The 26,976-nt window shown below is 48.0% G+C and overlaps 1 protein-coding gene across 1 annotated transcript; it reads left to right on the plus strand.

Annotated features, from left to right (window-relative positions):
* Positions 1–329: 329 nt before the first annotated feature.
* On the plus strand, positions 330–26,746 carry LOC137141779 (myogenesis-regulating glycosidase-like). The gene is given in 4 exon segments (XM_067530863.1): positions 330–405; positions 1,377–1,419; positions 19,445–20,072; positions 20,075–26,746. Coding segments are annotated over 2 exon segments (2,034 nt in total). The 5' UTR covers positions 330–405; positions 1,377–1,419; positions 19,445–19,648; the 3' UTR covers positions 21,685–26,746.
* The last annotated feature ends 230 nt before the right edge of the window (positions 26,747–26,976 follow it).

Consider the following 26,976-nt stretch of genomic DNA (forward strand, 5'->3'; position numbering starts at 1 on the left):
TCCTGCCCCATCCCCAGGGCGGCCCGGTCCCGCTCCCTGCGCGCTGGGGAGGGACGTGGCAGGGGCCAGCTTCCTCCCCTGGCGCTCGCTGCAGCTCCGCGCCCCGGCCGGCCGGAGCTCCCCAGGGCGCACGGCGCAGCGCCAGCCTCCCCGACGCGCGGCCAGACCCCTCCCCGGCTCCTCCCCGGCCCGCCGCCCTGCAATCCGGGCCTGCAAACTACAGCTCCCAGCAGCCCGCTGGACCCACACTCGCTTCCCCCCCCCAACACACACCTGAAGAGCAGGCGAGGGGGCCAATGAGGAAGCGAGGGGCGCACCCCACCCACCCCAACCCTGGCCGGGCGGCGCGTCCTGCTGCCCCAGGGAGCCCGGAGCGCACCGGGCTGGGAACGGCGCGGAGGCGCGGTGAGTTGCGGGGTCGCTGCGTGGGCTGCGGGGCGCTCGCCTCCTCCGGGGGCCTGCCCTTCGCCAGGCGCGGCTGGGGAGAAGGGGAGGGAAAAGCCAGCCACATAAACACGGCTGCGTTTCTGCCCCCTCCCGCGGCGCTGGCTGGCTGGCCAAGGGGGCCCCCTGCCCGGCGACTGCTTTGCCAGGATGCCAGCCCCATGCCGGGCTGGGACCAGCCGCCGAGCGCCCGGCGCTGCCGCCCGTGGAGAGCCAGGCTGCAGGTGGTCAGCGGCGGATCCGCCAGGATTATGTTCCCACCGCTGGCTAAAGTGTCTGCCCCCCCCCCTCCCTCCTGTCCTGGGATGTGTTGTCCCCTCTCCCCGAGACGCTTCTCTGGGGCTTGCTCAGATGAAGGCAAGGCGCCCTGTCGAGCTGTGTCCCCCCCTCCTCCCCGGAGACCTCTGCCCAGCTTGCACCCGCCTCCAGAAATCTGTGGAAAAGAGCATAAATGCTGCCATTGCCCTGTAGGAAGGGGGCGGTGAGTTTTAGTTTACACTCAATGCGCGGTGTCAGCACCCAGCTGGCTCTCCGGCCCCTAGTTCCTTTAAGTTTTCTGGCTCGTCCCCATGCACTAGACGCCAGAAGAAGCTGTGGACTCTTTGGTTAATAGAAAAGACGCCTGGATTCTTTACTGACCTGTTTTGAACTCCCTGCCGGGGGAGCCAAGGAAGATGAGTTCCTTCACAGGAGCTTTTTTTTTTTAAATATTGTGCAACAACAAACAAATCATCTGGAAAATGGGGCCTGGTAGAGTGGGGCCCTGAAATAAAATATAGGACCTGGGGTCAGATTGGAGTTTGCTCCTCAGCTTCCACATGCTGAGTTAAAGATCCGGAGTGTGGGGGAGGCAGTGGGATCCATAAACTAGTTGAGTAACATTTTCAATGGGGGGCAAGCACTCATGCCACGTCTTTTTTTTTTATATACAGGAGTCTTGAATTAACGGCTTTGGTCTCCTTGTTCTTTGTCTGGGTAAGTGCCTCAAGCTTTTAATTACTGTCATAACATTTAATGGGTGGGATGCGCTACAGAGAAACAGCTAATCTCTCAGGCCAGACTGCTGCTTCCAGATATCTCCTGCTCCTTGCTAGTTGCTAACCAGCTGTCATTTTCTATAATTACCAAATAAGTGGCTATAAAGCGCACACACCAGGTGATGGGTGGAAGGAGAAGAGAAACCCAGTTCACTTCTCCGCAGTGTACTTAATCTGGATTTGGGAGAGTTAGCATGATCTTGTATTGTTACTAGCTTTGCAATATTAGGGAACACTTGATGGACCACTGAAAGTGCTCATGGCAGTGAGTTGCGCTTGGATACCATGGAGATGGGATACTACAGAGATGGGAGCATTAGCGATACCTGGAGAGTTGTGAGGTCCGGTACTAAATAGTGTGTATGCATGGATTTGGGGGGGGAGGAGGGAAGTTGAGTCTGCAACCTTGGTGTATAATCCTTCCAAGTTTTTAAATGCCGGAGCTGTGCTAATTTTCCATGCAACTATGACTGATAGCTAATCTTCTTTGGACCATAAACTCCTGAGGTCAGGGAATGGGTCCCTGTCTGTTTAGGCAGAGCAGCGTGGCCTCGTGGCTCTATATATATACATGTTTTGCAATGGCAACATTAGCTGGCAGGTTTCACACAGTGTGATTATGCAACAATGAACGGTTGGCCTAAGAGTAGCTTGCTTATAGCTAATCACCTTGTCTGCAGGTGTATGGACTCCCTGGAGTGCGGGAAGCTGGTGCTCTTTAGGAAGCACAAGAATCTTCCCTTCCCCCCTCTCCCCCCCCATTTCCTCTTCCATTTGAAGGCTGCCTTTTGTGCCATCTCACCTCATGACCCAGCTCATAAGCCAGGCAGACGCCAGTCCAGGTCTCCAGAGGGGCAGGAATAAGGAGACCGTATTCTGCATATCCACCCCCAACTCCAAGCAGCTGCAGACTTGCCTGGTGAACTGTTTGGTGCCCAGTAGGATTTTAATGTGTGCCCAGCACCCGCAACTGGAAGCAGTTGAAGTTGTGGGTGCTGTGGCATCAGGCATTAAGCCAGTGCCCTGCCTTGCTCTCCATTAGTCTTTGAAGCTAGAAGGTTCCTGAACTTCTCGGAGACTCAGCTGCCACGAGCAGTGGAAGACTGCGTATTTGAAACTCTGCGGAGTTCTCGCCATAAAAGCACAGAAAAGTCCAACTATATCGTAGGAATTACTGTGAACTTTCTAGTTTAAGTCTCTTCGTGCAGACTTGTTCTAGTGCCAGCAGAGACTTGGAAGGAAAGGTGTTTGGATGGGCCTTTATAGGACACAGCTGCTGTCTTCCACTTCTTTATATAGCACTGAGTACATTGTCCCTGTTTAGTAACTAGCCGACACCATGGCAAGTGCTTATTTCCCATACACCCAAAGCTTCTGTTCAGTATTGCCAACCTCTAGAGCTCAACAAAGCAGGAGTTGCGCCCCCCCAAAGTCATAAGATTTAAAAAAAATAGTTCTTTTGATTTGCCGTCTGAGTTTTGAGTCTTTTAGACTTTCTTTTCCCCCCTGTTTTTCTCCAAACCCACAAGAACTAGAATATATATTTTAAGTGAAAGCTGAGATTCTGACCTAATCATATAACTGCCGGAGCTGGGACTTTACCAAAATCACCAATACCGCAAGAGCTGGCAGCAGTCATTTAGATTGCCGTTCTGTATGGGAAATGAGACGAGAATAAATCAAGTCTTCATGAGAGAGAATGAGCCGGGCGACCTTCTGGACCATGCTGTGTTAGCTTTGCCTTGCAAAATGGCAGCTTGTCTCCAAGAGGCTGTTTGTCCGAAGAACCTGAAAAGCGCAGTACACCGAATATAAGCTAATGTCACGGTAGGCTGATGCGAAAGGGGCCTGCCTCCCCCTTCTTCCCCATACATGCTCTCTGCTGGCCTTGGTGTCTGCTGTAGTCTTGCTTGGGATTCTGCCAGTCCAGAGCGGTTGAGCACACCCGCTTATCAGCGATCAGAAAGATGAGAGGCTGCCCAGCCCTGTGAAGTGGAATTTTAGCTGGGCTTATTTTTAAACTGGTTTCAAATATGCAGACCTAGAAATGTGGAGACAGGGGCACCAGTAGGCCCAGCAACTGATGGGGAGGTTTTCAAAAGAGCAGGAACCAAGCTGTGAGGCTCATGCTACAGGTTCATGGGGAGGGATGAGGTGGTGCCAGGACACTCGTGGCATAAATCATGGGGCAGGGACTGCGGTGCAAGCGAGTCCAGGCGAGGTGGTGAAGCTATGCCAGAAAGACCTGGGCAATCTGTATGGGGCCGTGGGTCAGGGGGCTGGTTAATAACGAGTTCATCGCAGGCGTGAAAGCGCCATCTGGAAAGGAGGCGTTTCTGTAGAATGCACGAAGCAGCCGCTACCTGGCAGTAGCCCGGAAACCAGCGTCACCACATCAAAACCACTCTGACCAGAAAATTGCTGACTCCCCTGCAGCTGCTGCTCAACCACACTGCCGGTGGAGAGGGAGTGCCTGTATCCTGCAACTGCTCTCTGGGGTAGGCCAACGGGAGCTCCACTGGCTGAAGGAGACGTGATTTCTCCCTCTGCTCCAGCGGCCGGGCGTTGTGGCAAGCTGCCTTCTAAGGCAGTGCTGCATCTGCAGCAAACCGCCAGCAGGCTCCTTTGTCTGGCGTGGTGGCTTTGGCAGCTGTGGACTGGGGTGGGAGATACCACTGCACATAAGAGAGATTCTGTAGAGTACTGGGCCTCCAAATCCCCCACATCCCCAACATTCCTGCGGGGTAGGGAGTCTTGGCTAGCTGATAAACCAGGGCCTAACTTGGTGAGAATATCAGGATGGGTGCAGGTAATTTGGAAAGGCTCTGTGCTGGTCTCCTGGCTGTTCAATCTCTGAAGTCATACTAGACGGCGGTGCTTGTGGGAAATCAAAAGGTCCAAGTGTGATTGACTGGCTTGGTCTGAACCAGAGATTCTCAAGCTGTTTATCATTGTGGGACGCATATGCAGTTCTCTGTGTTACGTGGGCCACGTCCACACAATATATATACTGCCTATATGGCCCTGAGGATGTCACATGGGCTTCAGCTGTGTGCTGATTGGGCCGCAGATCGAGAACCACTGGTCTAAACGGTCATGTCTCCCTCTAGTGGCTAGCCTCAGCCATTCAAACAGCTTGATAGTTACTCATAGTTTATGAGCTACTCCTGTACTTCAAGTGGCAGTGTCTTTTAGCGTTGTTGCTGAGGTCCTGCTTTCGGTCTCTGCTAAGTATTGTGACCTTGGAAAAGGTGAGCACGTGTGAAGTCGAGCAGATCAGAATAATAGTTTACTGATTTACAGTCCTTTTGGCTCTCGCAAGTCTATGCTTCAGAACCCAGGTGATACGTCTCATGCATTGAATGCAGCAGGTTGTCCCACCACTTAGGGTGAAATTTTGCAAGGCTCACGTTTTGAGTGAGTAAGTGGCACAGACTTTTGGGGGCTGGCTCTTTACACAGGGATTATTTAACCTGAATTAGCTGGCATAAGCATTTACTGTTTCCAATATATGGGCTTTTAAGAGCTGGCAGTAAAATCTGTGGAGTTCACTTGCTGATTTGTTGTTGAAGCTTTGTGTACCTTTGGTGGAACTATTGCTACATAGTCACGGGGTGGAATTCTTGTTTGCATCATTGCTGTATTGCGTAAAAAAAAGTTTTTTTTCTGTCCCAAAGAGATCCCTGTCTCCTGAGCAGTTTAGACTTGATTTATCCTGCCATGCTATTACAGACAAATTGTATGTTGAAATTTCTCTTTAAAATGACCCAATTACAAACCTACAGTGAGGCTTGTGCTGCTGCTATGGTTATTCTAGGCTCTATTATAATAATCAAAGAACTGGAGCTAGCTGGAAATCAAATTTTCTGTCCTGTGAAAAATCTTGAAATTTCTTAATTATTTTTCATCCCAAGTACGGATGAAAAGCAAAAAATTTTCACAAAGCAAAAATTTTTCACAAAACTTCGCTTCAGTTTGAGCAAAACATTTTGTTTAAATAAATTCAAAACATTTCATTTTGATGTCAACCTTTCTTAAAAGAAAATTGTATAAATACGTTTGAAACAAAAATCAAAACTTTGTCTGTAAATGGCAAAATATGGGATGTTCTGACACTTTTTTTTTTTAATTGAAAGAAATTTCATATGAAATTTTATCAAAAACAGTTTTGCAAAATACACTGGGATTTTCCAATAGAAAATTATTCTGTTGAAAATTTTCCAACCACCTCTAGTTAGATTCCTCTTCAGAAGAAGAAATCTAGTCCAGGTCTTACCTGTGACCGATGGGTATAAAGTGTTGGCTAAGGCTAATTTCATAATTAATTCATAATTTAATAAAGCGCATCTTTGATCTGTGACAGAAATACATCAATCAGGAAGGCTTTGTGTGGGTGGTTTGTTTTGTTTTTGATCCAATCAAAAATAAATGGGTGCTATGTTGTTGTTGGGGACTAAAGTAAATTCTGCATTTCAAACTCTCTGGCAGTATCAAAGCAAACTGTGATAGCAAATAAACTGCGTCCCAGTAGACAGTGTCTTACGTGACACTTGTTTGCAAAAGTCTGTTCTTGTTTTCTTCCCTATAGAGCAATCCTGTACTTGGTCTAAATGGCTCCTTCTTGAATAAGGAAATAAGACACTGTCTGGGAAGATTAATTGTGTTCAAGGGGGGAAGTAGCAGTTGCATTGCTGTTTGTGTCGTTCCAAAATAACGTTAGAAGCATCCACTGCTTGGATGCAAAGACCAGAAGTCTTAAAAATAGGAGCCTACCTCTAGGATTCCAGATTGGCAGCCTAACTGAGGGCAGCTACCAGACTCCGCACTCTTGGTCTCCATTCAAGGAACTAGAGAAAAGGTTACAAACACCGGGATGCAGAGAGGCTCTGGCAGTGTTAAAACACATGTTCTCCAAAACAGATGACCGTTTGTGTGGGGCGGGATTCTCAAATGCCCTCAGCATTAGTCAAGCTCTGCTTCCAGTGACGTTGGTAGTAAAAATCCCAGTGCAGTTAGGCTAACACTGAGCGCTTTTGAGAAACTTCTCCTCTATTGATGAGTAAATGCCACCCTGATACTCAGAGCTGCAAAAGATGAAGGCTTGGCTTTTAATCTGATGGCACGGAGCGCTAAACTGCAGGACGGAGCAGTGTAAAACTTGTCCATATGGGAAATGATGACTGCTATTGCAATGCTTCATACTCTTGGCCACTTCCACAGTGCCATCCATGTAGATTTCAAACTCCTCCTTCAGAGGCAGTGTAAGTTTTTGGCCTAACAAACACTGCTGCTGTCAGGTTTGGGGGGCCACGTCTCCCTGCGTTGCATTAGGCAACTTCCCCACAGAGTGCTATTGCAACAATGTTTTCTTCAGTGAGATGCTGTAAGTTTGTTCTGCAGCTGCATGCTTCTGAGGACAGCAAATTTAGTGTGAAGTTAATCTGGAAAGTGCTTTGTCAAGGCTTGTGACACATGTCTTCACTCCTGGCTCCTGTAATTGTCCTCTCTAGTAGGGTAGACGTGAACTGAAATACAAAGTAAGTTGCCCAGATCTGTGCTATTTTGAGAACCAGTCATTGAGTTCAAACTCATCCCACCTCTTCCCCCAAAAACACATGAGCTCTTCGGCTTTGGTATCTGCATTCATGCTCTGTTGCCTTCATTTGTTGCTTTTATCCCAAGAACCTTTTAAGGTGAGAGCCAGTTTAATAGCATGAACCCATACAAATCACCCAAGGGTTGTAGTGGATTCTCCATCACTGACCATTTCTAAATCTGCACTGAATGTTTTGTCTAAAATCTCAACTCTACGAATTATTTTGGGGGATTCTCTGGCCTGTGTTATACAGGAGGTCAGATTAGGTGATCAGAATGGTCCCTTCCGGCCTTGGAATCTATGAAATCCATGCCTACAGCCTGAAGAAAGTACTACCTCTTGCATCTATCTTGAACGTAAAGTTTTCTTTTCTGCTTAATGCTATTCATCTTGTTGTTACCACCTTCTACCCCAACCCCCTCTTGCATTCTGTCTAATACATCTTGAGTTCTGTGGGGCACGGGCTGCCTTGACATAGCTGTACAATACCTAGCACTCTGCAGCCCTGCTTCTTGATTAAGATCCTTAGGTACTACTTCATATTTATAAAGGGTTCTGTTTCCAGACAGGGTTGCACCCTGGATGGCTCTGATGCTCTGTTGACTTTTATTTGCAGCTGCTTTGGGAGCTGCATTTTTATGAGCCAAATTGCACCCGTCTGAGCCTTTATATTGGCCTTCTAGCCATCGGAAGGTTCATTTTAACTGGGATTACAACCCTCTAATCTGAGAAAATCCTGCTGACGCCTTGTCACTCTAATAGCCCATCACTCGCAGCTTCTGCATGGTACGCTGTGCAAGCTAGTGTCTCCCAGAAGCGAAGAGAGAGACGCCAGATCATCTGCAACCAACACTGCTGCCTGCTAGAAAGGTTTCTAATGGGACTTAATGGATGGTATTAATTTGTCGCTCTCATGTTTGAGGCTGATGGGGCGGTTATGTTTCCCGTACGCAAAAGAGCAACTGCAGATTTTTGCTAGATTAAGGGAAAATAATGCAACAAGGAAAAAGCAAAGGGCTCGCTCAGGGAAACAACGTGAGCCTCTCTGTTGCCAGCTGCATGCATTCGATGCCTACGGAGGGGCAGCAATGATTACATGGCCTTGGTGACAACACTGGATCAAAAGCAAGAATTCGGCATGCAGTGTGTGGCTATGCATTAAAACTGCAGCAGGAAGCCCGCTAGGATGCGGTGAAGACTCTAAGCAGAAACTCTGCAGAGAAACAGAAAGCTTGTGGCTAACACCGTGCACCTTGTTGTATGCTGTAGTCGGTCCCAGAATATTAGAGGGGCAAGGTGGGGGAGGGAATATCTCTTTTATTGGACCATCTTCTGTTGGTGGGAGAGATAAGCGTCAAGCTGCACAGAGCTCTTCCTCAGGTCTGGGAACGGCACTCAGAGCGTCCCAGCCACAAACAGATATGTGCTGCTTCTAAACGAAGGGACCACACAAGGGACCACTATTGTCATAGTACAAAAAGGGGCTACAGATTTCATGAGCGAGCACTGTGCAGCTTTTGTTTTAGGTTGGCTAATCCCCATCCTCTTACCTGTAACCCTTATGAGGTATGTCCTGCTCTAGTGGCGCTGGAAAGCTTGTGACTCTCTCTCCAACAGAAGTTGGCCCAATAAAAGATATCCCCTCCCCCCACCTTGTCCTTCCTCTGTGCTCCTTGTTCAGTGATAAAAGAAAGCAACGCTTTCTGTGATTCCTCTTCACTCTAGTGTGACATACGGATTACAGTTACAAGGATGGGGTTTAGCCAGGGGGAGCCAGCAGTGGAATAAACTTCCAGAGTAGATCAGGTGAATTCAGGATCTGATCATCTCTAGAAAACTCTGCAGAATCACAGAAGATGAGGGTTTGAAGGGACCTCAGGAGAGCATCTAGTCCAACCCCTGGCTCAAAGCAGGATCAACCCCAACTAAATCAAAATCTTCCTCTTCAAAACAGCCTTTCCACCACTGAATGACACCCACAACTCTGATTCCTACCCTTCTATTCAATAAACCCCAGTCAACAAAAAGAAACCAAACTAATCAGCTTACAACAACAAACATTTTAAACAAAGTTATTACCCTAAAAGGGGCTGAAGTGCCAAAAACTCCATGAAATTCACTGCTGTGGAGTCTGTATTATTATCAGTTTTTACGTGGAAGGTATTTTGATACCACACTAACTGATGTTAGCATTTTATACTACTGGCCGTAGATTAAAGCATGGGAGGAAGCAATACTTTGGAAAGGGGATGGGGGAGAGGTACCAGTTGGTGGTCAAGCCTCTGCTAATGTAATCAGTCTAATAGAGCAGGTTTTAACGTTTTCAGGAGACTTCAGAACTTTTCCCCACAAATGTTCTGTTATCGATGGGAAACCAGAAACCCAAGACTTTTTGTAAACTTTTTTTTTTTTTTCTAGTAGCAACATAACTTTTAACCAAAAAACAAGTGTTCCGTTTCCATTTTTATATTAAAATACAGAATTTCAGTTTATTTTAGACAAAATAAAAGAACAAGCTCTATCAGTCAATAAAGGCCCATGGTTTTAATATCTCACCTTCCATGTTGCTACCTAAACCCTGAGTTCCCCCATCAATCAAAATACCAGAAATCTTTGCTCTTGTCCAAGGCCTTGATTAAAAAAATCTTCTCCTTCCTTTCAACTATCATTCCCTTGCTAATCACCTCTGCCTCTGCACACAACACCCATTCCTTTGCTGTAGCGCTTGTTGGGAAACCAAAGTTTTCGGTCTTAAAACTAGAACCAACAAGTCGTGCAGAAAAGTGAACATTCTAACACCAGGATCTCTTATCTCGGACTTCACCCGCATTCCATTTCTGTCTGTTAGTACTTTGACTTTGCAAGCATATGTTTTTAACTCTCTAGCATTAACTTCATAGGACTACTCGTGTGTGCAAAGCCCTGCCTGCCTGCAAGGTTAGGGCCTTGGACAATATTCTCGTTCAGGCAAGATTCTTATCATCCCTTAGTAAACACTCCTGTAAAGTGTCCTGCATGCCCTTGAGGCTACATGAATAACAGCACGCATGCAGCTAACTTCTGATGCTAAAAGCCATTCTATAATCCTTGGCACCAACACTCCAGCAGGAAGAGAGAGCACCCTCACCATTTGGGGCATGGCAACTTGTACTCTTGGGGGAATTCTGCACCAAAAAATTAAAAATTCTCTGCAGAATATTTAAAAATTCTGTGCAGAATTCTGTATGTGGCTGGGGCTCAGCTCCTGCTATCAGCCCTCAGGCTTAGGCTGCCATGCCCGGGTGCTGACAGCCCACGCCCTGCCATGTGTGGGGTTGTCCATGGGATATCACCGATTCTGCGGGGTGGGGGAAATAATTCCGCGGGGAACATAAATCCTGCATTGGGCAGTGGAACAGAATTCCCCCGAAAGTACAAGTGGCCATGCCTCAAATGGTGAGGGTGCCTGAGGAAGATAGGGGTCTGCTTTAGCAGCTCCAATCACTGCCTTTTGTTTTCCATCAATAGCCAATGTTTGCTGCTTCAGAGGGAGTGGAAAAATCCTTGTTACTCACCTAGGATCTCATCCTACAATGACTAGGGCCCTCTAGGAGTGGGGCCCTACTCAGGTGTGCAGTGCTGTAGGGAATGTGATTCTGTCCTGACTGCCTGCAGAATAAGCAACTTAGGGGTTAAATTGCAAAGAATGACGTGCCGCCACCTGATGATACAAAGCTACTTTCCACGTAGCATCATCCTCAAGCCCAGACATGGGAGAACCGAGGGTTCTGTGGCACTTGGCAGCTGTACAGCTCACTTAATTAAACCAGGCTAATCTCCCCCTAATTCCACAACAATCCCATTATTTAAAGCAACTGAAAGGCTAGGAAGCTAAAGGGCCCCTGACCAAGGGGGGAGAGATTTGTTCAGCCGGGTCTTCACGGGTGCTTTTGCCTCTGTTCTGTCTCCGAATAGCATTCGTTTCACTTCACTGTCTCCCGAGCCTCAGCTTCCCTTCAGTTCCTGAATCATTCCCTTTCCCTCTCGCTGCTTCTCAGCGCTCAGTGGCTGCTGACTCACGGCAGCTTAGTGTTCTTGTTGTTTTCAGTGATCCGGCCGTGCCCACGCGACTGCATTGCTAATGTTACAGGGAGACGGGATCACAGCCCGTAAGGAGGGGGGGAAGGAGACGTGCACAGAATGAAAGGGCGATGGGGGAGGGAGCGTGGCATAGTGGGCAAGTGTAGACTAGGCGGGTTGAACTGGGTCCGGTTCCTGACTCTGCCACAAACTATACCTGGGTGACTTTGGACAGGTCATTTAAGCTCCCAGGTGCCTCAGTTTCCCTTCTTTATTCACTCTTTCATTTCTTGTTGGAAATGCTGTTTCCTTAAGGGCCACCCATGCAGCCTATGGCTGTGTTCTGTTTTCTCAGTTAAGTCATCTGACCGTTTTGCAGTCTCCACCTCCCTGGAAGACAGATAAGCATGTGCTCATCCCATTTTACAGATGGGGGAAACTGAAGCACAGAAAGGGGTAATGACTTGTCCAGAGTCATACGGCAGGTCAATGGCAGAGCTGGAAATAAAACCCAGGAGTCCAGGCTCACAGGCACTTGCTCTAACCTTTAGGCAACACTTCTCCCCTCAAACACATGTGGGGCCAAACTGATGAAGTGCAACTCTCCTCCGACTGGCTGGGAAAGGGCTAATAACGAAAGCCAGAACTACCGATGGCTGACAAATTCCTCACCATCTAGCTGTATGGAGGCCCACAGACCAGAGCACTGTGAAAATCCATGTAAACGTACTTCATCCAAGTTACTGCAAGTACGACATTGCTGGGATGAAATTTTGTCCCCACTGAAGTCCATGACAAAGCTCTCACTGGTTCTGATGGGTCCAGTATTCCACCCCTGATGTTTGGGGCCTTGTTGTTCAACTGAGCTGGGGCTCACACTGGAAATAAAACAATGGGGTCAGACTGGAGCCTCTCGGAGAGCTCTCAGCATCTGTGTTGGAGGCAGAACTCCCTGTAGGCTTCGGAGCTAAGGAAAAGCAGGTGGGATGCCACCCAGATGGAGCAGTAAACTCACAAGAACCCATAGGCCACAGCCCTGGCCCCTGCTGAATTTCAAAAGCCTGTTGTAAATATTAGAGATGTTAGAGCTATTGTATTAATTTAGATTAAGTGTTCACATAAGCCAGTTGCTGTGCAACATTAAACACTGTTAAACAAGGTTTGGTGTATAGAGACCTCATCCACTTAGCACCATGGCGAACGCACCATTAAATGTTGTTTTTAAATTTTTCTTAAAAATAAAGAGAAGAAGGAAAAACTGTGAAAGCATTTCACGGAATCATAGCAGATTAGGGCTGGGAGGCACCTCAGGAGGTATCTAGCTCAAAGCAGGACCAACCGCAGCTAAATCATCCCAGCCAGGGCTTTGTCAAGCCGGGCCTCAAAGACCTCTAAGGATGGAGATTCCGCCCCCTCCCTAATATCTTACATTTGAAATGTAAGGTATTAAATGTGGCTTTCATTTTAACAACTTCCCTTTAGCTGGAGAGAGTTTTCAGAAGGGAGGGGGAAAAACCCTTATTTGACCGTCTCTTAGATGCATCAGAGATTGTAATGACTGTCCTTTTGAGTGAAAAGGGAAGTCAGTTGAGATGGATTGGCGTTGCTGTTGTTACAGTCTGATCCCGTTTCAGCCTAGGTGGTGTGTGGGATTCAGGTGAAGCCAGTAAGAGGTGCTGATGATGTCTGGGTCCCTCTCTCTGGCTTGGCTGGTCAGGGCATCTCTCAGGATTAGGACAAAGAAGGTTCTGGGATCCTAGGAGATGGTGGGGGTGGCAGCTATGATGATGAAGCGTGCTCCGGCAGTCAGTTTTTCTCCTCTAAAGTCTTTCTCCAAGGACCCACAAAGAAAGTGGTGGGCAGAATAGCCCATCCCCTCATTATGTTGTCCACCAGTTAGGCCTGGTTTCCAACACCGATTTTTGGTTCATTTCTGGTTCCACTTTTCTTGTTTCTCAGGCATGATCGTAACACAGTCCTTGAGTTTGATCAGGAGGCCTGTTTATTTGGACTCATTCAGTCCATTTCCTGTTCGTCCCTTTTCCCGCCAGCGTTTGCTATTAGAGGTTACTGTGACATCTTAAAAAAGGTTCACTTACTTTTTACAGTTGAGCTCGCAATTCGGGGAAAGCGCTGGGCCCAATTAATACAACGGCGCTTCCCCAAGAAAGGTCACCAACTTTGACAGGTAGGATGTTGGGCAGTGTAAATACAGGGGTCACAACAAGTTCCCCCGATGGTAGTGCGAATCTCTGTATGCATTTCTCCTGGGACCCCCATAAGGCAGGCTTCTTAATGAAAGACTGTGGCTCCGATGCCTGGGTGCTGGAGTGAGGGGTGCTGTTGCACTACCTCGTATGAAGTGGTTTCCATTATATACAGGGTTTGCAGTTTGGTTCAATGCCTCCCCGCACCCCCACTGTAAAAATTGCTCCCGCCCCCCTGCACCGATTTCTAGTTTAGGATGATTATAAAGTTATTTGTCTTTCAGACTCTACTCCGTGCACTGTAGCCAACCTATTTTGGGCTCCTAAACAAAAGTCCTTTATAAAGGATGGTGGGATTTTGGGGTACTGCGTCCCCTTCCTGAATAGACTCCTGGTACAGTACACACAGTCCTTGACAGAGCTGCCGTGTCTGTCTTCTACACTGACCGGGTAAACTGTTCAGGGTGTGCCGGTACCATCCGGCCTCTGGGCATTACACAGTACAGAATGATAATGACAGAAATGGCCTCTCCCCTGGAGGATGAGCTGCTGGTCTGTGCTCCCCTAAAGCGGATGACAGGATGTAGGACTCCCGGCCCGACCCTGAGTGAGCGCTCACTGTTCCTGTGAGTAGAATCACAGCATCGTATGCAGCCATCCTGTTTCTCAGTGCTGCACGCTGGCCTCTCTGTTCAAGGTCAGCGGGGAATCCAGTGCCATGGTGGTGCTGGGACTGCATGACCCCGAGACCTGTGATCCTGTGGATCACGCCATGTAGAAGGCCCGCTAGCCAGCAGGCTGGCTGACATTATTCATGTCCTCTAGAGACCGTTTAGAAGTGGCAAGGCTCCTGAGGGCTGTGTTGACCTGGACTGAGACTTCCACGGGCCCTTTTGGGGCTAGTCTGTTTACACATTTTTGTAATACTTTAACTGATGTAGCTGAAGCAGTCGTGCCCTGGTGTGGAGACAGTTTTAGCAGTATAAAGGGGCTTGTGTAGGTGTAGCTTCCTTCCAGAGTGCCTAAGGAACTTAGGAGCACAAAGCCCACTGCAAGTCAATGAGACAAAAGCACTCAAGGGGTTTAGGAACACTCGACAATCTGTCCGTACTTAGTAGTCACAACTGTTTTAGAATCAGACAGTGGCCTTTTTGTTGTGGATGCTGAACAAACACATAATAAGAGACCATTCCTTCCCTAAAGAACTTGGGCCTGGTCTACCTACACTAGCTCACTTATGCTGACAAAATTTTTGTCGCTCAGGGTGTGAAAAAAACCCACACCCTTGAGTGACATAAATTTTGCTGGCATTAGCGCTTGTGTGAACAGGGCTATGCCAGCAGGAGATGCTCTTCCACCAACATAGCTATCACCGCTGTGCCGCTTTAAGTTTTAAGTGTAGACTAGCCCTTCCTGGAGAATTGGCCTCAACACACAGTGGATGGTGTATGGGAGAGGTGGTTGAGGGAAACAGTAATAGAAACAATTTCGTAGGCTAGTTTGCAGCAGATGGGGGCGCTTTGTACTGCACACTAAGTCTTTATCTCAACAGGAATCTGTCCAAAGACTAGTCAGTAGAGCGGGGGGGGGGGGGGGGGGGCATATTTCCCAGATAACTTAAAAAAGAAAAAAGGATGTCTGTTTTTTTAACTTTTCAATGGAAAAGTTTTATTCCAAAGTGGGGGTGGTAAGGAACACTCTCCGAGTTTACCTTTTTTCCCCAGTGGGTGAAGTGAGATGGGGAACTAAAGAAACACACACCTTCTGATTTGCTTCAAAAAATTTCAACAAAAACAGAAATCTTGTGAAAACTTCCAATTTTGTTAATAACAAAACCTTTTTAAAAAAAAAAAAAAAAAAACACCCAAAACCCTCTGTGTTGGAAAACATTTTGACCAGCTCTCATGGTCACAGAAGGAGATCTTCCCAGATGAGATTTGCAAAGAGACGAAGGATTACAGAGGGAGAGAAATATATAGGCAGATGTTTGCCCATTGGGCAGGTAAACAGTTGGCTAATCGTTTCTCCTCTGTATCAGGCGGCCCTATATGTATGTGACTTCTTTTCTCTTGCTCCTGTCTCTTGCCATTCCTGTGCTCCCTCCCTACATTTTTCCCCGTGTCTGCTCCCTCTCCTGTTCTCGCTTTGCACTTTCTATTCTTACACCCCTTGGCTGAGCCAAGCGAGTTGGCAGCCAAGTGAAATCCACTAGGATCTTGGCATATCCATGCCTCAAAATGGGATTATTATAACCCGCAGTCGGCTGCTGCTGCGTGCCCAACATAACTAGCTGGAGCAGAGCCACGGTCAGGAGCAGCATAGGTTGGCTTTTGCCCATTAGAAAAAGCCTTTTATAGGGTCACTAGCATTCATTAGCAAAAACAGCTATCCTCCCACCTTGGCTGGGGGTGGGGGGGTCTCACTTTCTTTTTGTCCAACTCTAATGACCGTACAATGTCTCACAAGCCTCCCACTGACAATGAGTTATATGTCTTGTCTTCGCTGCGGAGTTAACTCGAGCTCCATCTGTCAGTTCAGGAAAACTCTCTGCGCCTGTATTCCCCCTCCATGGTCTCGCAAGGACCCCCACTCTCAGGCTTCTGGTTCCCTCGCTGTCACCTCTCTTGGGTGGAGACCGGCATCTCTCTCTCTTGACCAGGGCATTTCCTTGTCTCCATTGTGAATTCCCCAGCGCAATCAGACTGCCTACGCAGGCCTGTGCTGTGCTTTTCTCCCCGGAGGCTCTAAACCAGAGATCTGCAATCTGTGGGGCGCGCCGGAACGTTTCGGGGGTGTGCCGCCGGGCCCGGGCCTGCCCCCATGGAGGGAGCGCCACCCAGCCCTGCTCTGCCCCCAACTCTGCTCTGGGCCCAGCCGCAACCTCGGCTCCCACCCCCGGACCTCCACTTCTGGCTGCGGTGTCCAGTCCTGCCCCCTCCCCAGCCTCAGGGTTTGACCCCGGCCTCAGCCTCTTTGTTGGCCGCAGCGCCTGGCCTCGGCCCCTCCTGCCCACCCCGGTCGCGGAGTCCGGCCGCAGCACCTGTCCCCAGTCTCGGTGCTTGGCCCCCGCCTCGGCTGCCTGGCTCCCGGCCCTGTGGCCCCAGGGACAGCCTCAGCCCCCAGCCCCAATCTCAGCCCCCCAACCATGACCTGGCTCCCAGCCCCATCCCAACTATGACCCCGCTCTCAGCCACAGTTGGTGGTGGTGGGGGAGGGCATGGACAGGAGTAAGGGACCGGGGGGGGGGTCAAACGTTTAGGGGGTCTAAACAGTGTAATTGCCAGAGTTATGTCACTACACAGCTCTTTCTAAGCAAGTGCATTTTTTGTTAAGTGACAGCATTACAGAGAAAACATTAAAAACGATTATAAAAGAAATTACCCACGTACTTCATAAGCTTACCAGAGATCAAATCCAAGAAGGGCTCTGGCCGGCAAACAATCCTTCAAACCACAAAGGGGTTTCTCTGCAGTCTCAAGTTCATACCAGCTGTTCGCTCAGAACCAGCACCCCCCGCATCTGAGAGTCACACACTTATCTAGTTTGGGCCCCTGATCTTGTCCTCACATAACAGGTGAGCAGCAGACAAACGATTTCTTCTCAGCGCGCAGCTTCAGAAGATAGGTCTGGCAGTGGGTAATTTGCATTCTCCTTCTCCAAAGTCAGGGCTCGACAAATTTGCTTCGGAGTTAGGAGCTAGCCCAAAAATTAAGGAGCCAGACAACGTGGGCTCAGCGGCGGGGCACCCTGGCCAGAGCACAGCGGAAGCTCCCCCCGGAGAAATACTAGGTGCCAGACTTAAATTTCTAGGTGCCATGGCAACCTGGTGCCCGGGGTTTGTCGAGCCCTGTCCTAAGTATTTCCTAGGAAATCCATTCAACTAAAAGTTTAGTCTTGTCTGGCTCATTATTTTAAGAGTCCTTTGAAGCTCATAACACTTTCCAGGGGTTACCTTAGTCCTGTCTCTCCCTTAAATAAATTACATACTATCCCCCAGTAATATATAAACGTTTGCATTTTTAAAACAATGAATTCCTAAGATACTTACACTTAATTCAGTTAAGTTTGTCCAGGATATTGCCGTATCTGCCACACCATCCACACACACAGACCCTTAACTCGAGTGTGGTGCTGCTTAATTTTATCTCCACTTGGCTGGCCAGTCAGAGGGAATCAGCTAAAACTTGAGTTAACACAGATTCGTCAGCTTCCAGTCCAACTACTCTGTGCGGTTTGAGTGGATTTTCACTCAAGTGAGGTTAACTCTAAAGGAGCTAATTGAGTAAAATAACTTGAGTTAAGATGTAGACATAGATTAAAAAATTAAGATCATCACATGATTGCTCTTCCACGGCTGTTAATTAGCGCTGCCCAATAAAGGTGTGTAAGGCTTTTCAGTTTAGCCTCTAGTTTTAGGCAAAATAATGCCTTAATCCAGACTTTTAAAACTAAAAAGTGTTTAGGATTTAAACAAGGGCAGTGTTTTTCTGATCACCATCTTCCCTTCAACACACATGCCATCTGGCTACCACTAACCGAAAATCAGAATTTCTGTTTTGCGGGAAATTCTGGTGTTTCAACATTTGTTTTACTCTCAAAGTGCATGGAACAGTTGAATGACAAAATTTGATATTTCAATGAAAAGTTCTGAATCAAACATTTTGGTAATGTTTTGACAGTTTTTGGTAAAAAAAAAAAATAATAATTTTGGTAATGGTTTTTGATAAATGTTTTGCCAGGCCCAAACTGAAAGATTCGTTGGGTCTGTTGACTTGAATGGAAATGCTTCATTTTGAGTCAGTGTGACATGAAAACTGCCTCTGTCTATGGTGCTGTAGTGCCTCATAGGAGTCGTAGTTCAGATGCTGCTTGTCCCCATTCTCTCTTATGGGCCCGGTCTCCTGACTGGACTACATTTCCCGTGATGCATATAGGGAGACTGCAGTGCATCATGAGAGACTGTGCCCTGTACATAGGCGCGAGCGAGGTCATGAGGAACCCAAACGACAACTCCCATGAATCTCCACAGCTGCATAGGCAAATGCCGTCTAGCGGTGAAATAAAATATTTTGGTTCGATTTCCTCCTTCCCCTCCCTATGTGGCACTTACATTTTTGTGGAAATAGCGTTTTCTGTCCATCATTTCAAATGGGAAATTCACGACGAGCTGTAAGACTGGCTCAGAATCCCAAGTTAAAACCGAAATAAAACCAAAAACCGGAGAGTGGACAAGCCCCTGGAAAGTACACAGTGTGAAATAGCCTTGAACCAGTCTCTTCCATTCGATCCCGGGGCGTTCACTGAGATTGCTGATTTCCATACAGATTGCTGATTTTCAGAACACAGCTTGCTTTCACTTCTTAGCTCCATTAATGACCTCAGGGAGAGTTCTACACCGCGGTGTTCTCTTCCATGCTGAGCTTAGCAGTCTGACATTATGGCTAATAACAGCCTCTCCCCCAGCGGCTCCCAACCCCGAACCCACACACACACACCCCCACACACATTCTGGGGAAACAAGGACCCAGGTGGCCGGGGGGTGATGGGGGATGAATGCAGAGAGGAGCTAGCTAGAATCTGTAGCCGGTAGGAGCAGAAGGTGCCAAACCAGAGACATTTGGACATTCAGAGCATTCTCTAATGTGTAGCCTGGACTTTCTCTGCCCTGTGCTCACTGGCTGTTTTGCTCATCCTTTCCATCTCCCTCATGGCCTCTTCGCCTCGACTTAACTGCACGCCTGCCCCTCTTCCCTTCCTCTCTGCGGCCCTGTCCCCCTTTCCCTTCAACGTCCCCTCTCCATGCCCTTTACTTTCCACTGAGATGATCCCCCTCCTAACTAAACACACACACACTTTCTCTCTCTGTCTCTATGGCACTAACATGCCGTTTGCTTCCATCACGTTGTTCACTCTGCATGGGTGTTCCGCTCTTCGCCACTCTCTGACTGTCTTCTCTGTTAGCTCTTCAGGAGACGGACTGCCTGCTACTCCATTAGCACAGAGCCTGGCACAAACGGGCCCCACTATTATTTGGTCTCTAAGATCTCCTGTAACGTCTTTGGCTTAGATGATGCTTACGTATTTTCCCCCTTCTCTTTCAGACACCAGTGTTCAGGGATGGAAGGGATCTGGAGGAGAAATGACAGCTGCATAAACCACTCTTCCTTGCTTTTTTTGAAAGCCCGATGAAGTCTGTTCAAAGGAACTACGTGTTTTGAGCCCCAAGGTTCTATGCTTCAGAACTTCGTGGAAAACCAGCTATCTGGTTGTTGTTTCGGTGCAAGCTCTTCAGAAAGGATAGCATCATGTACACGTTCCTGCCTGAAAGCTTCACCCCGGTGAAGCAGAAGCCGTCCAAGGAGCTGAAGCCCATGATCGGTGCAATAGCCATCGGACTCATCTTGTTCATTGCGGCGGTGGTGGCTTGGTGCTACTACACGGCGTCTCTCAGGAAGGCGGAGCGGCTAAAGACGGAATTGATGGACCTCAGGAAGGATGGGTTCATCATCAAAAACCAGAAGGGAGAGGTGGTCGTCAGACTGGCCTTCCAGTCGGGCAACCTCGACCTGGAGTCCTGCTCGAAAGAAGGGGAGATTTTAACCTGCACCAGGTCGGACAAAGGGAAGCTAAATTTCTTCATTCAGACGGTCAAGCCCAAGGACACGGTGATGTGCTACCGCGTTCGCTGGGAGGAGTTTGTGGTGGACACGGTGGTGGAGCACACCATGTTCTGGGAGGGGCTCACTGGTATGGGGGCTGTGAAATGAGTGTCCAGCACTGGCCCATTAGACTCCCAGGGTACCAGGAGCCCATGCCCTTCGTGACGAGCGACGTGTATTCCTTCAGGGACAGCTTTGGAGGCATCTTGGAGAGATACTGGCTCTCCTCAAAAGCGGCGGCTATAAAGATCAACGACTCAGTGCCCTTCCACCTGGGGTTTAACGCCACCGAACGGTCGCTCTTCTTTCAAGCCAGGTATAAGGATTCTCCCTACAAGCCTCCCCTTGGGCAGCAGCCTTTCCCGGAGCTGAGCTACCGTGTGTGCGTCGGCTCGGATGTGACCTCCATTCACAAATACATGGTGCGGAGGTACTTTAACAAGCCTTCAAAGATCCCATCAGAAAACGCCTTCCGGTACCCCATCTGGTCTACCTGGGCTCTGTACAAAAATGATATTGACCAGGATAAGCTCCTGCGTTTTGCAGAAAAGATTAAAAAGTACCGGTTTAATTGCAGCCATATTGAAATCGATGACACCTATACGCAGACTTACGGCGATTTTGATTTCGATCCTGTAAAGTTTCCCAACGTGACAGAAATGTTCAAAACACTGAGAGAAGATGGATTTAAAGTTACCCTGTGGACGCATCCCTTTATAAACTACAATTCCTCCAATTTTGGAGTGGGAATAGAGCGGCAGCTCTTCATCAAGGAACCGACGGGGAAACTCCCCGCCATGGTGAAGTGGTGGAATGGCATTGGGGCCATACTGGATTTCACCAATCCAGCGGCCAGGGAGTGGTTTCAGAGCCACCTGAGACAACTGCGGTCGAAGTACAGCATAGCGTCCTTTAAATTTGACGCTGGGGAGATAAGCTACCTCCCAAAGCAGTTCAGCACCTTCAGGCCCTTGTCAGATCCCAGCATCTGGTCCAGACGGTACACAGAAATGGCCATTCCGTTCTACGAGCTCGCCGAAGTCAGGGTCGGCTACCAGTCCCAAAACATCTCGTGCTTCTTCCGCATCATCGACCGCGATTCAGTTTGGGGATATGAGCTGGGCCTCAAGTCCCTGATTCCCACTGTGCTCACCATTAGCATGCTGGGATACCCTTTCATTTCAGCTGACATGATTGGTGGGAATTTTTTCCCCAACAAGACGGAAGGTGCTGTTGAAATCCCAGACCAGGAGCTGTACATCCGCTGGCTGGAGCTGTCGGCCTTCATGCCCTCCATGCAGTTCTCCATCCCCCCCTGGCTGTATGATAAGGAAGTGATTGAGATTGCACAGAAGTTCACGGAGCTGCATGAATCCCTGGTGGCCCCTCTCTTACTGGAGCTGGCCGGGGAGGTCACCGACACGGGAGACCCCATCATACGGCCCATCTGGTGGATTTCTCCCAGTGACGAATTCGCTCACAAGATTGACTCCCAGTTCCTCATTGGGGACACCCTCATGGTGGCCCCTGTCCTGGAGTTGGGCAAGCAAGAGCGAGACGTGTACCTCCCGGCCGGCAAATGGCGCAGTTACAAAGGGGAGCTGTTTGAGAAGACCCCAGTGCTGTTAACAGACTATCCCGTTGACTTGGACGAAGTTGCTTACTTCCTCTGGGTATCATAACAAACTGCTCCATCAGCTTTAATGTTTGTGATAACCATGCCTTACTTTAGGATCGTAAAACAAATAACAATTCTAAACGCACACTGCATTTTTGGGGGTTGATTAAGTGAGGGAATGGGAAATTAAAAGGACTTCATTTGTTTTTTAAATAACCTATGTCTTGTCAAAGAGAGACCCTCCAGTTTGGGCTGTGGTATATATAAATGAAGAAGGAATAATAGCATCACAAGAAGCATACAGGAAGCCAAGGCCTTTTCAAATCTCTGAGGTCTCGAGGCAAAAGCACCCCGTGGCTTTAACTGTGCAGCATCGAATGTATGTGTTTTTATTCCGCCTTTAAAAACTTGGCCCCCTCTTCTTAGTGCAGGCTGTGAAGACAAATCCCACAGTGCAATGTTCCATCTCGATCTCAGTGAAAGGCTGCTTGCTTCTACATGAAGCAGTGTGTGCGGGGGCCTGTAGTCTCTGGGGCATGCCTCTCCCCGAAGCCAGTGCAGCTGCAATCTGCTGTGTTTTAATGCGACTGACGTGCAGTCCTGGAGTTGTTGCTAATTGCCAAGATGGTCGGCAGCTGAACAAAGGTGGGACGGCCCGGATCCCAGGGGCGAAAGCAATGTTGGAAGGGAACAGTGGGTTACTCCAGCACAACCAGCCCCACATTTTAGAATGTGGCAAATATTATTTTAAATTACTTTTTTAAGAGCATAAATCTAACTATATAGATCTTGTTCCTTAGTCCAGCACTGGACTGGACTGACAAATGCCCATCCGCCCTACTCTTGTGAGGACCAGGCAGGCCAGGTTACTCGATTTACCTGCAAGTATTTTAACTGTACGTTAGTTAACTGGGCAGTCTGCATTATTGCATCCTAACCCATTGCTAATTCCTACTGGAAGGATCTCATCCTAGAGCATAGACTCCTTGCTGTAAACACTAGTCCCCATAGAGTAACAACCTTCGTACGGTGTAAAATGGATTTCTTTGTTACACACCTATCCTGCAGATTCTTCTCTTTCCCCTTTTAAAGATGCGCTTGCAGCTTTGTTATTTGGCAGAGGGATTGCCAGAAGCAAAGTGACCTCTCAAAAGGTGCATGTGAGACTCCCCAGAGACTGCAGGTTCCTGTCCTCCGTGCACAAACGGAACAATTTTGCTGCCGACGAACGTATGGCTATGAAAAGCAATGACATTTGCACGGAACGGGGCCGTGCCAGTCGGGCTTTTTCATCCTTTCCAAGGAAAGGTTATGGTATGCATAGTCCAGTTAAGCTAGTTTTGCATGGCAGTCTCTTCAACTGTCTCAAGGTTGTCTAAAGTTTCAGGCTTGGGCCAGTTTTTGTTTGTTTCTTTGTTTGTTGCTGCTTTTAAAGAGCCCAGTGCTCCGTAGCATCCATCTAGCGTGCACCTAAATGAAGTGGTTCAGTAGAAGCTGTTGGGCGCTGAGCACTTCTGAAAACCTGGCCCTTGGTAAGTCACTGGCCCTCTAGAACTAGGAAACTTGAAGTTTTGGCCCGAAGGACAAATGCAATTATAATCTCCCTGTGAATATGTGTTACCCATTCTCCTGTGTGCGTATCACAGCCCCTGCTACAAAGCCTGGCACTCTCTCTCTCTCAAGCTGTAGATATTTGTGTTTTAGCTCCAGAGGTCCCCGGTTCAGTGCCTGGGGTTGGCCCAGATAGCAGCCACCATCTTCCTAGGGTCTTGATCTTGCACCATTGAAGTCAATGGGAATTACACCACTGACTTCATTCTTCGCAGGATTTGGCCCCAGAACTGCAAGGCAAGGGTGGAGCTGAGGAGCTGCTGGTGAATTCCAGCAGCCACCCATTTTTAGTCTCCTCTCAAAGAAGAGGCAGGTGCAAGCAAATGCTGTGTGCACTGGTCTCTCATTCAAGTGGTTACGCTTAAATATGCCAAGTGGACGCAGGGCCTGCGCTCATCCCAGGGCTACCTTAGCCACTTGCTCTCACAAAGTTTGGATGCCCCGGGATAGACCCTGCTCCCTGTCGGTGCGACTTGAAATGTAACAAACCGATTGAAGCGCTGAAAATATGTAAAGACTATGTCTTGGAGGAGGACTCGCTGTGCCTCATTTTCAACTCTTGCTTTTTACTTTGGTTAGATTTATCCCTCTCGGGAATAGTTTCGGGAAGGATTCTGGAGAGGGAGGCTTTGCTATAGCATGTAGGCCCTGGATAAGGTCAGAGACCCTGAGCACAGGGCGTAGGGTCTCTGGTATAAAGCAAAGTATGGTATAACCGTGCACGTAAAGACTCCCCTCCTCTCTTTCTCTATTGACCTGAGCAGCCATGCACCATTAATCCCTTGAGACCCGCTGCTAGCATGGGATTTGGCTATGCTGGCTGGTGAAAATGAGCCAACCCTCCCTTTATCAGAGAGGACTCTGGCAGATGCGGCAATGTCCCTATAAAACAGCGTCTGCAGCGCAGAAAAGCTGGGACATGGGAAGAGAGAGGAATCATCAGGGGTGAGAACATACGTGGCTTTACGTCCAGTGTGAGCAGGAAGACTTCAGCTGCAGTTAAAGGTTTTCATGGGGGGTGGCAGGCAACATTGGAACCCCTCCGTAAGATGGTTGCGCTTTTCGTTTCCTGCCACCACGGAAGCAGTGGGGCTTCAGAACTGCAGCAGAGAGTAGAGCCAGGCCTTTGTGTCATCGGACGCCTGAACTAACCCACAGGCTGCTCCGAAAGGTAGAACACCCAGAAACAACGAGCAGCTGGAATTCCAGGGTGCTTTAGAACTGCCTCTTCGTTGTGTAGAGGTTGCCTATGGAGTGAGAGTGTGAGCTGTAGTATGTGAAGTCTTTTCCCTGGTTGTGCAAAGATGGTACTGGAAGCTCAACTGGGTGCTATAGTGAAGGTCACAAAGGAACTCAGCCAGAAAACTCATCACGGCTTGGATACATCCAGGGTCCCTATAGACACCTCCTCCCGTTCCCTTCCAAGGAGAGAATTTTATGATGGAAAGTTTAACTAGTTAACTGATTATGAAGACATTTTAGTAACACGAAAGCATCCTTATTTCTCCACCAAATGCCACAGCGATGGTGGCTGCTTGTTCCCCAGCTGGGAGGCAAAGTGAAATAGCTGCTGGGAAACTAGCAGAGGACATGGTTGAGCATGTGATGCCGTCAGCTGGACCTCAGTACAAATAAACCCCTTGGTTTGGGTCTGGGGTCTGTGGCACCGCCATCCTATGCAAAACTGATGTCCAGAGGACCCCTGCATTACTACATAGAATTTGTTTCACAGATGGCCTTCTACCGCCCGAAAATAAACAGGGAAGTGGCTCAGATCCTTAATGATACTGAGCAACCTGAGGGGGGGACAAAAAGCTGTCTCTCTTGAAGTTCCACTGCCCTGCTCTGAACTAGGAGGGCTTGGGAACGGGCAGATTTTTATCCTTTCCCAGTGCAAGGATCCCATACTAGAATGTCCCGTGACTTGAATTCTACTTACTGTACCACTAACCGAGATGAAATGACACAGATTGTTCGTGGCTTGTAAGGTGAGTAACTGCACAAAACCCAGGGTTTGTTTCACTAAGTCAAGGAAATACCTGTGGAGATGGAGTTGGGTGGATTGGTTCAGACGTGCCACCCAAATGTCTGTCTGTCTGTCTAGCCCTACATCTGGGAATGGCTGAGCTACAGCTGGGTATGAGGCATGTGTGGCTCACTTTTTTTTTTTTTTATTTTTTTTTATTATTTTATTTTATTCCTGCACTATTGCTTTGGTTTTGCACAGTGCTGTAGATCTGCACAGGCTGTCACAAGTCCAATTCTCATGTTTGTTTTAACCAGTTTTTATAACCCTTAATTACGGCAAAAGCAAAACAACTCTCACGTTACCTGAAATAGCTTTGGGAGGTAAAGGGAATTTTAGCTAGCTAGGTCCATCTGCAACAACTTCCTGGAAACAACTGCATCAGCAGTAGTGAATGTAGAATGTAGGTTACTTTCACACCAGACGTTCTATAAAATTAAATCTGAGTCACAAGTCCTTTTTAATTGCTCTTTTTATAATGGAAAAGCCTCAGAGAATTGGGCTTGTTTTCTTTCTCACCCCCCTTTAATCTCTCAGGGGTCACAGCTTGATGTATAAATAGTCCATCCTAAAATATACCTCTGTTTGGTTTGCTGGAGATTTCTTTTTCCTTCATGTGATCTCTACCAACAAGGAACCGTGTACGTGTAGGGCTGGACTATAAAAGATCCTTCTCCCACCGAATAAGGGGAAGCTCCCTGTGCCGTTTTCTTTTGGAAGCTCAACAGAGTGAAGGGAAAGTAAAAGAATTCTGTTCCTAATTCCACTGCATGACTGTGAAATAGCTTAGCTGAATTTGGAGTGATTCAACACTGGTGAAAGCGAGAGCAAAATGGGGCCCAGAGAATGCACCATGTCCTGGATTCAGCAAGGTGCCATGTACTGCTCTTTAATGGGACTACTTATTGGCTTCAAATTAGGCACAAGCTAAAGTACCTTGCTCAGCTGAGGACCAGATTTCTGGTAAAGAAAGAAGAGGGGGATGTTTCTTTGATTCACAATAACACTCCACAAAATTATTTTGAACCTTAACCTTTTGCTTATTTACAGCTCAGGAAACATTTTCTGTTTTAACGTGACATGTTTCTCTTCCAGCTGACTGCTGGGAAACGAACATGGCATATATTTGAAGTTACAGGACCAGAAAAACACCACAATTCGCTTAGGCCACCCCTCCAGCCCCAGTACCTATGTTCCTGCTGGAATGCTGGCTGTCAAATTTCAAACCAGATATTAACACGAAGACTAGATGATGATTAGACTTTAATTTAAGGACCTGTCCAGTGTTCCCTTGCTGCAAATAATGTTTCCTTCCTGACTTTTCTTCCTTTTTTCGTATGAAACTTGGCCCTACCGTGTTCCAAATGGACATCATCACGCTAACCAGAAACAAAGGGAAATGTTTAAAGCTGATTTTTGGTGGAGAAGGAGGTGTCCCATGATCAATGATGTATCATGATTCAGATTGAATAAAAGACACTCAACTCTTTGGCTTCGCCTCCTTCCTTCAGTGTGAGTGGCACTGTACACGAAGACCACCTGCCGTTATACCGAAAAGGGTAAAGCTGTAGCTGGCGGAGGTCATTCTTAATTTGATTCTCCAGCAGGTTAGAATTCTAACCGGAAAGAAATGAGGCTGCAGCTTATGTGTTTGCCCTCTGCTTGAACTTGCCACGCCATTTTAGGACATTCGTTCAGCTTCCTTTCTCTGGTGCGATG

The sequence above is a fragment of the Emydura macquarii genome, unplaced genomic scaffold, assembly GCF_026122565.2.
Source record: "Emydura macquarii macquarii isolate MOO-44397 ecotype Brisbane River unplaced genomic scaffold, CSIRO-AGI_Emac_v2 contig_3114, whole genome shotgun sequence".
NCBI classification, from domain to species: Eukaryota; Metazoa; Chordata; order Testudines; family Chelidae; genus Emydura; species Emydura macquarii.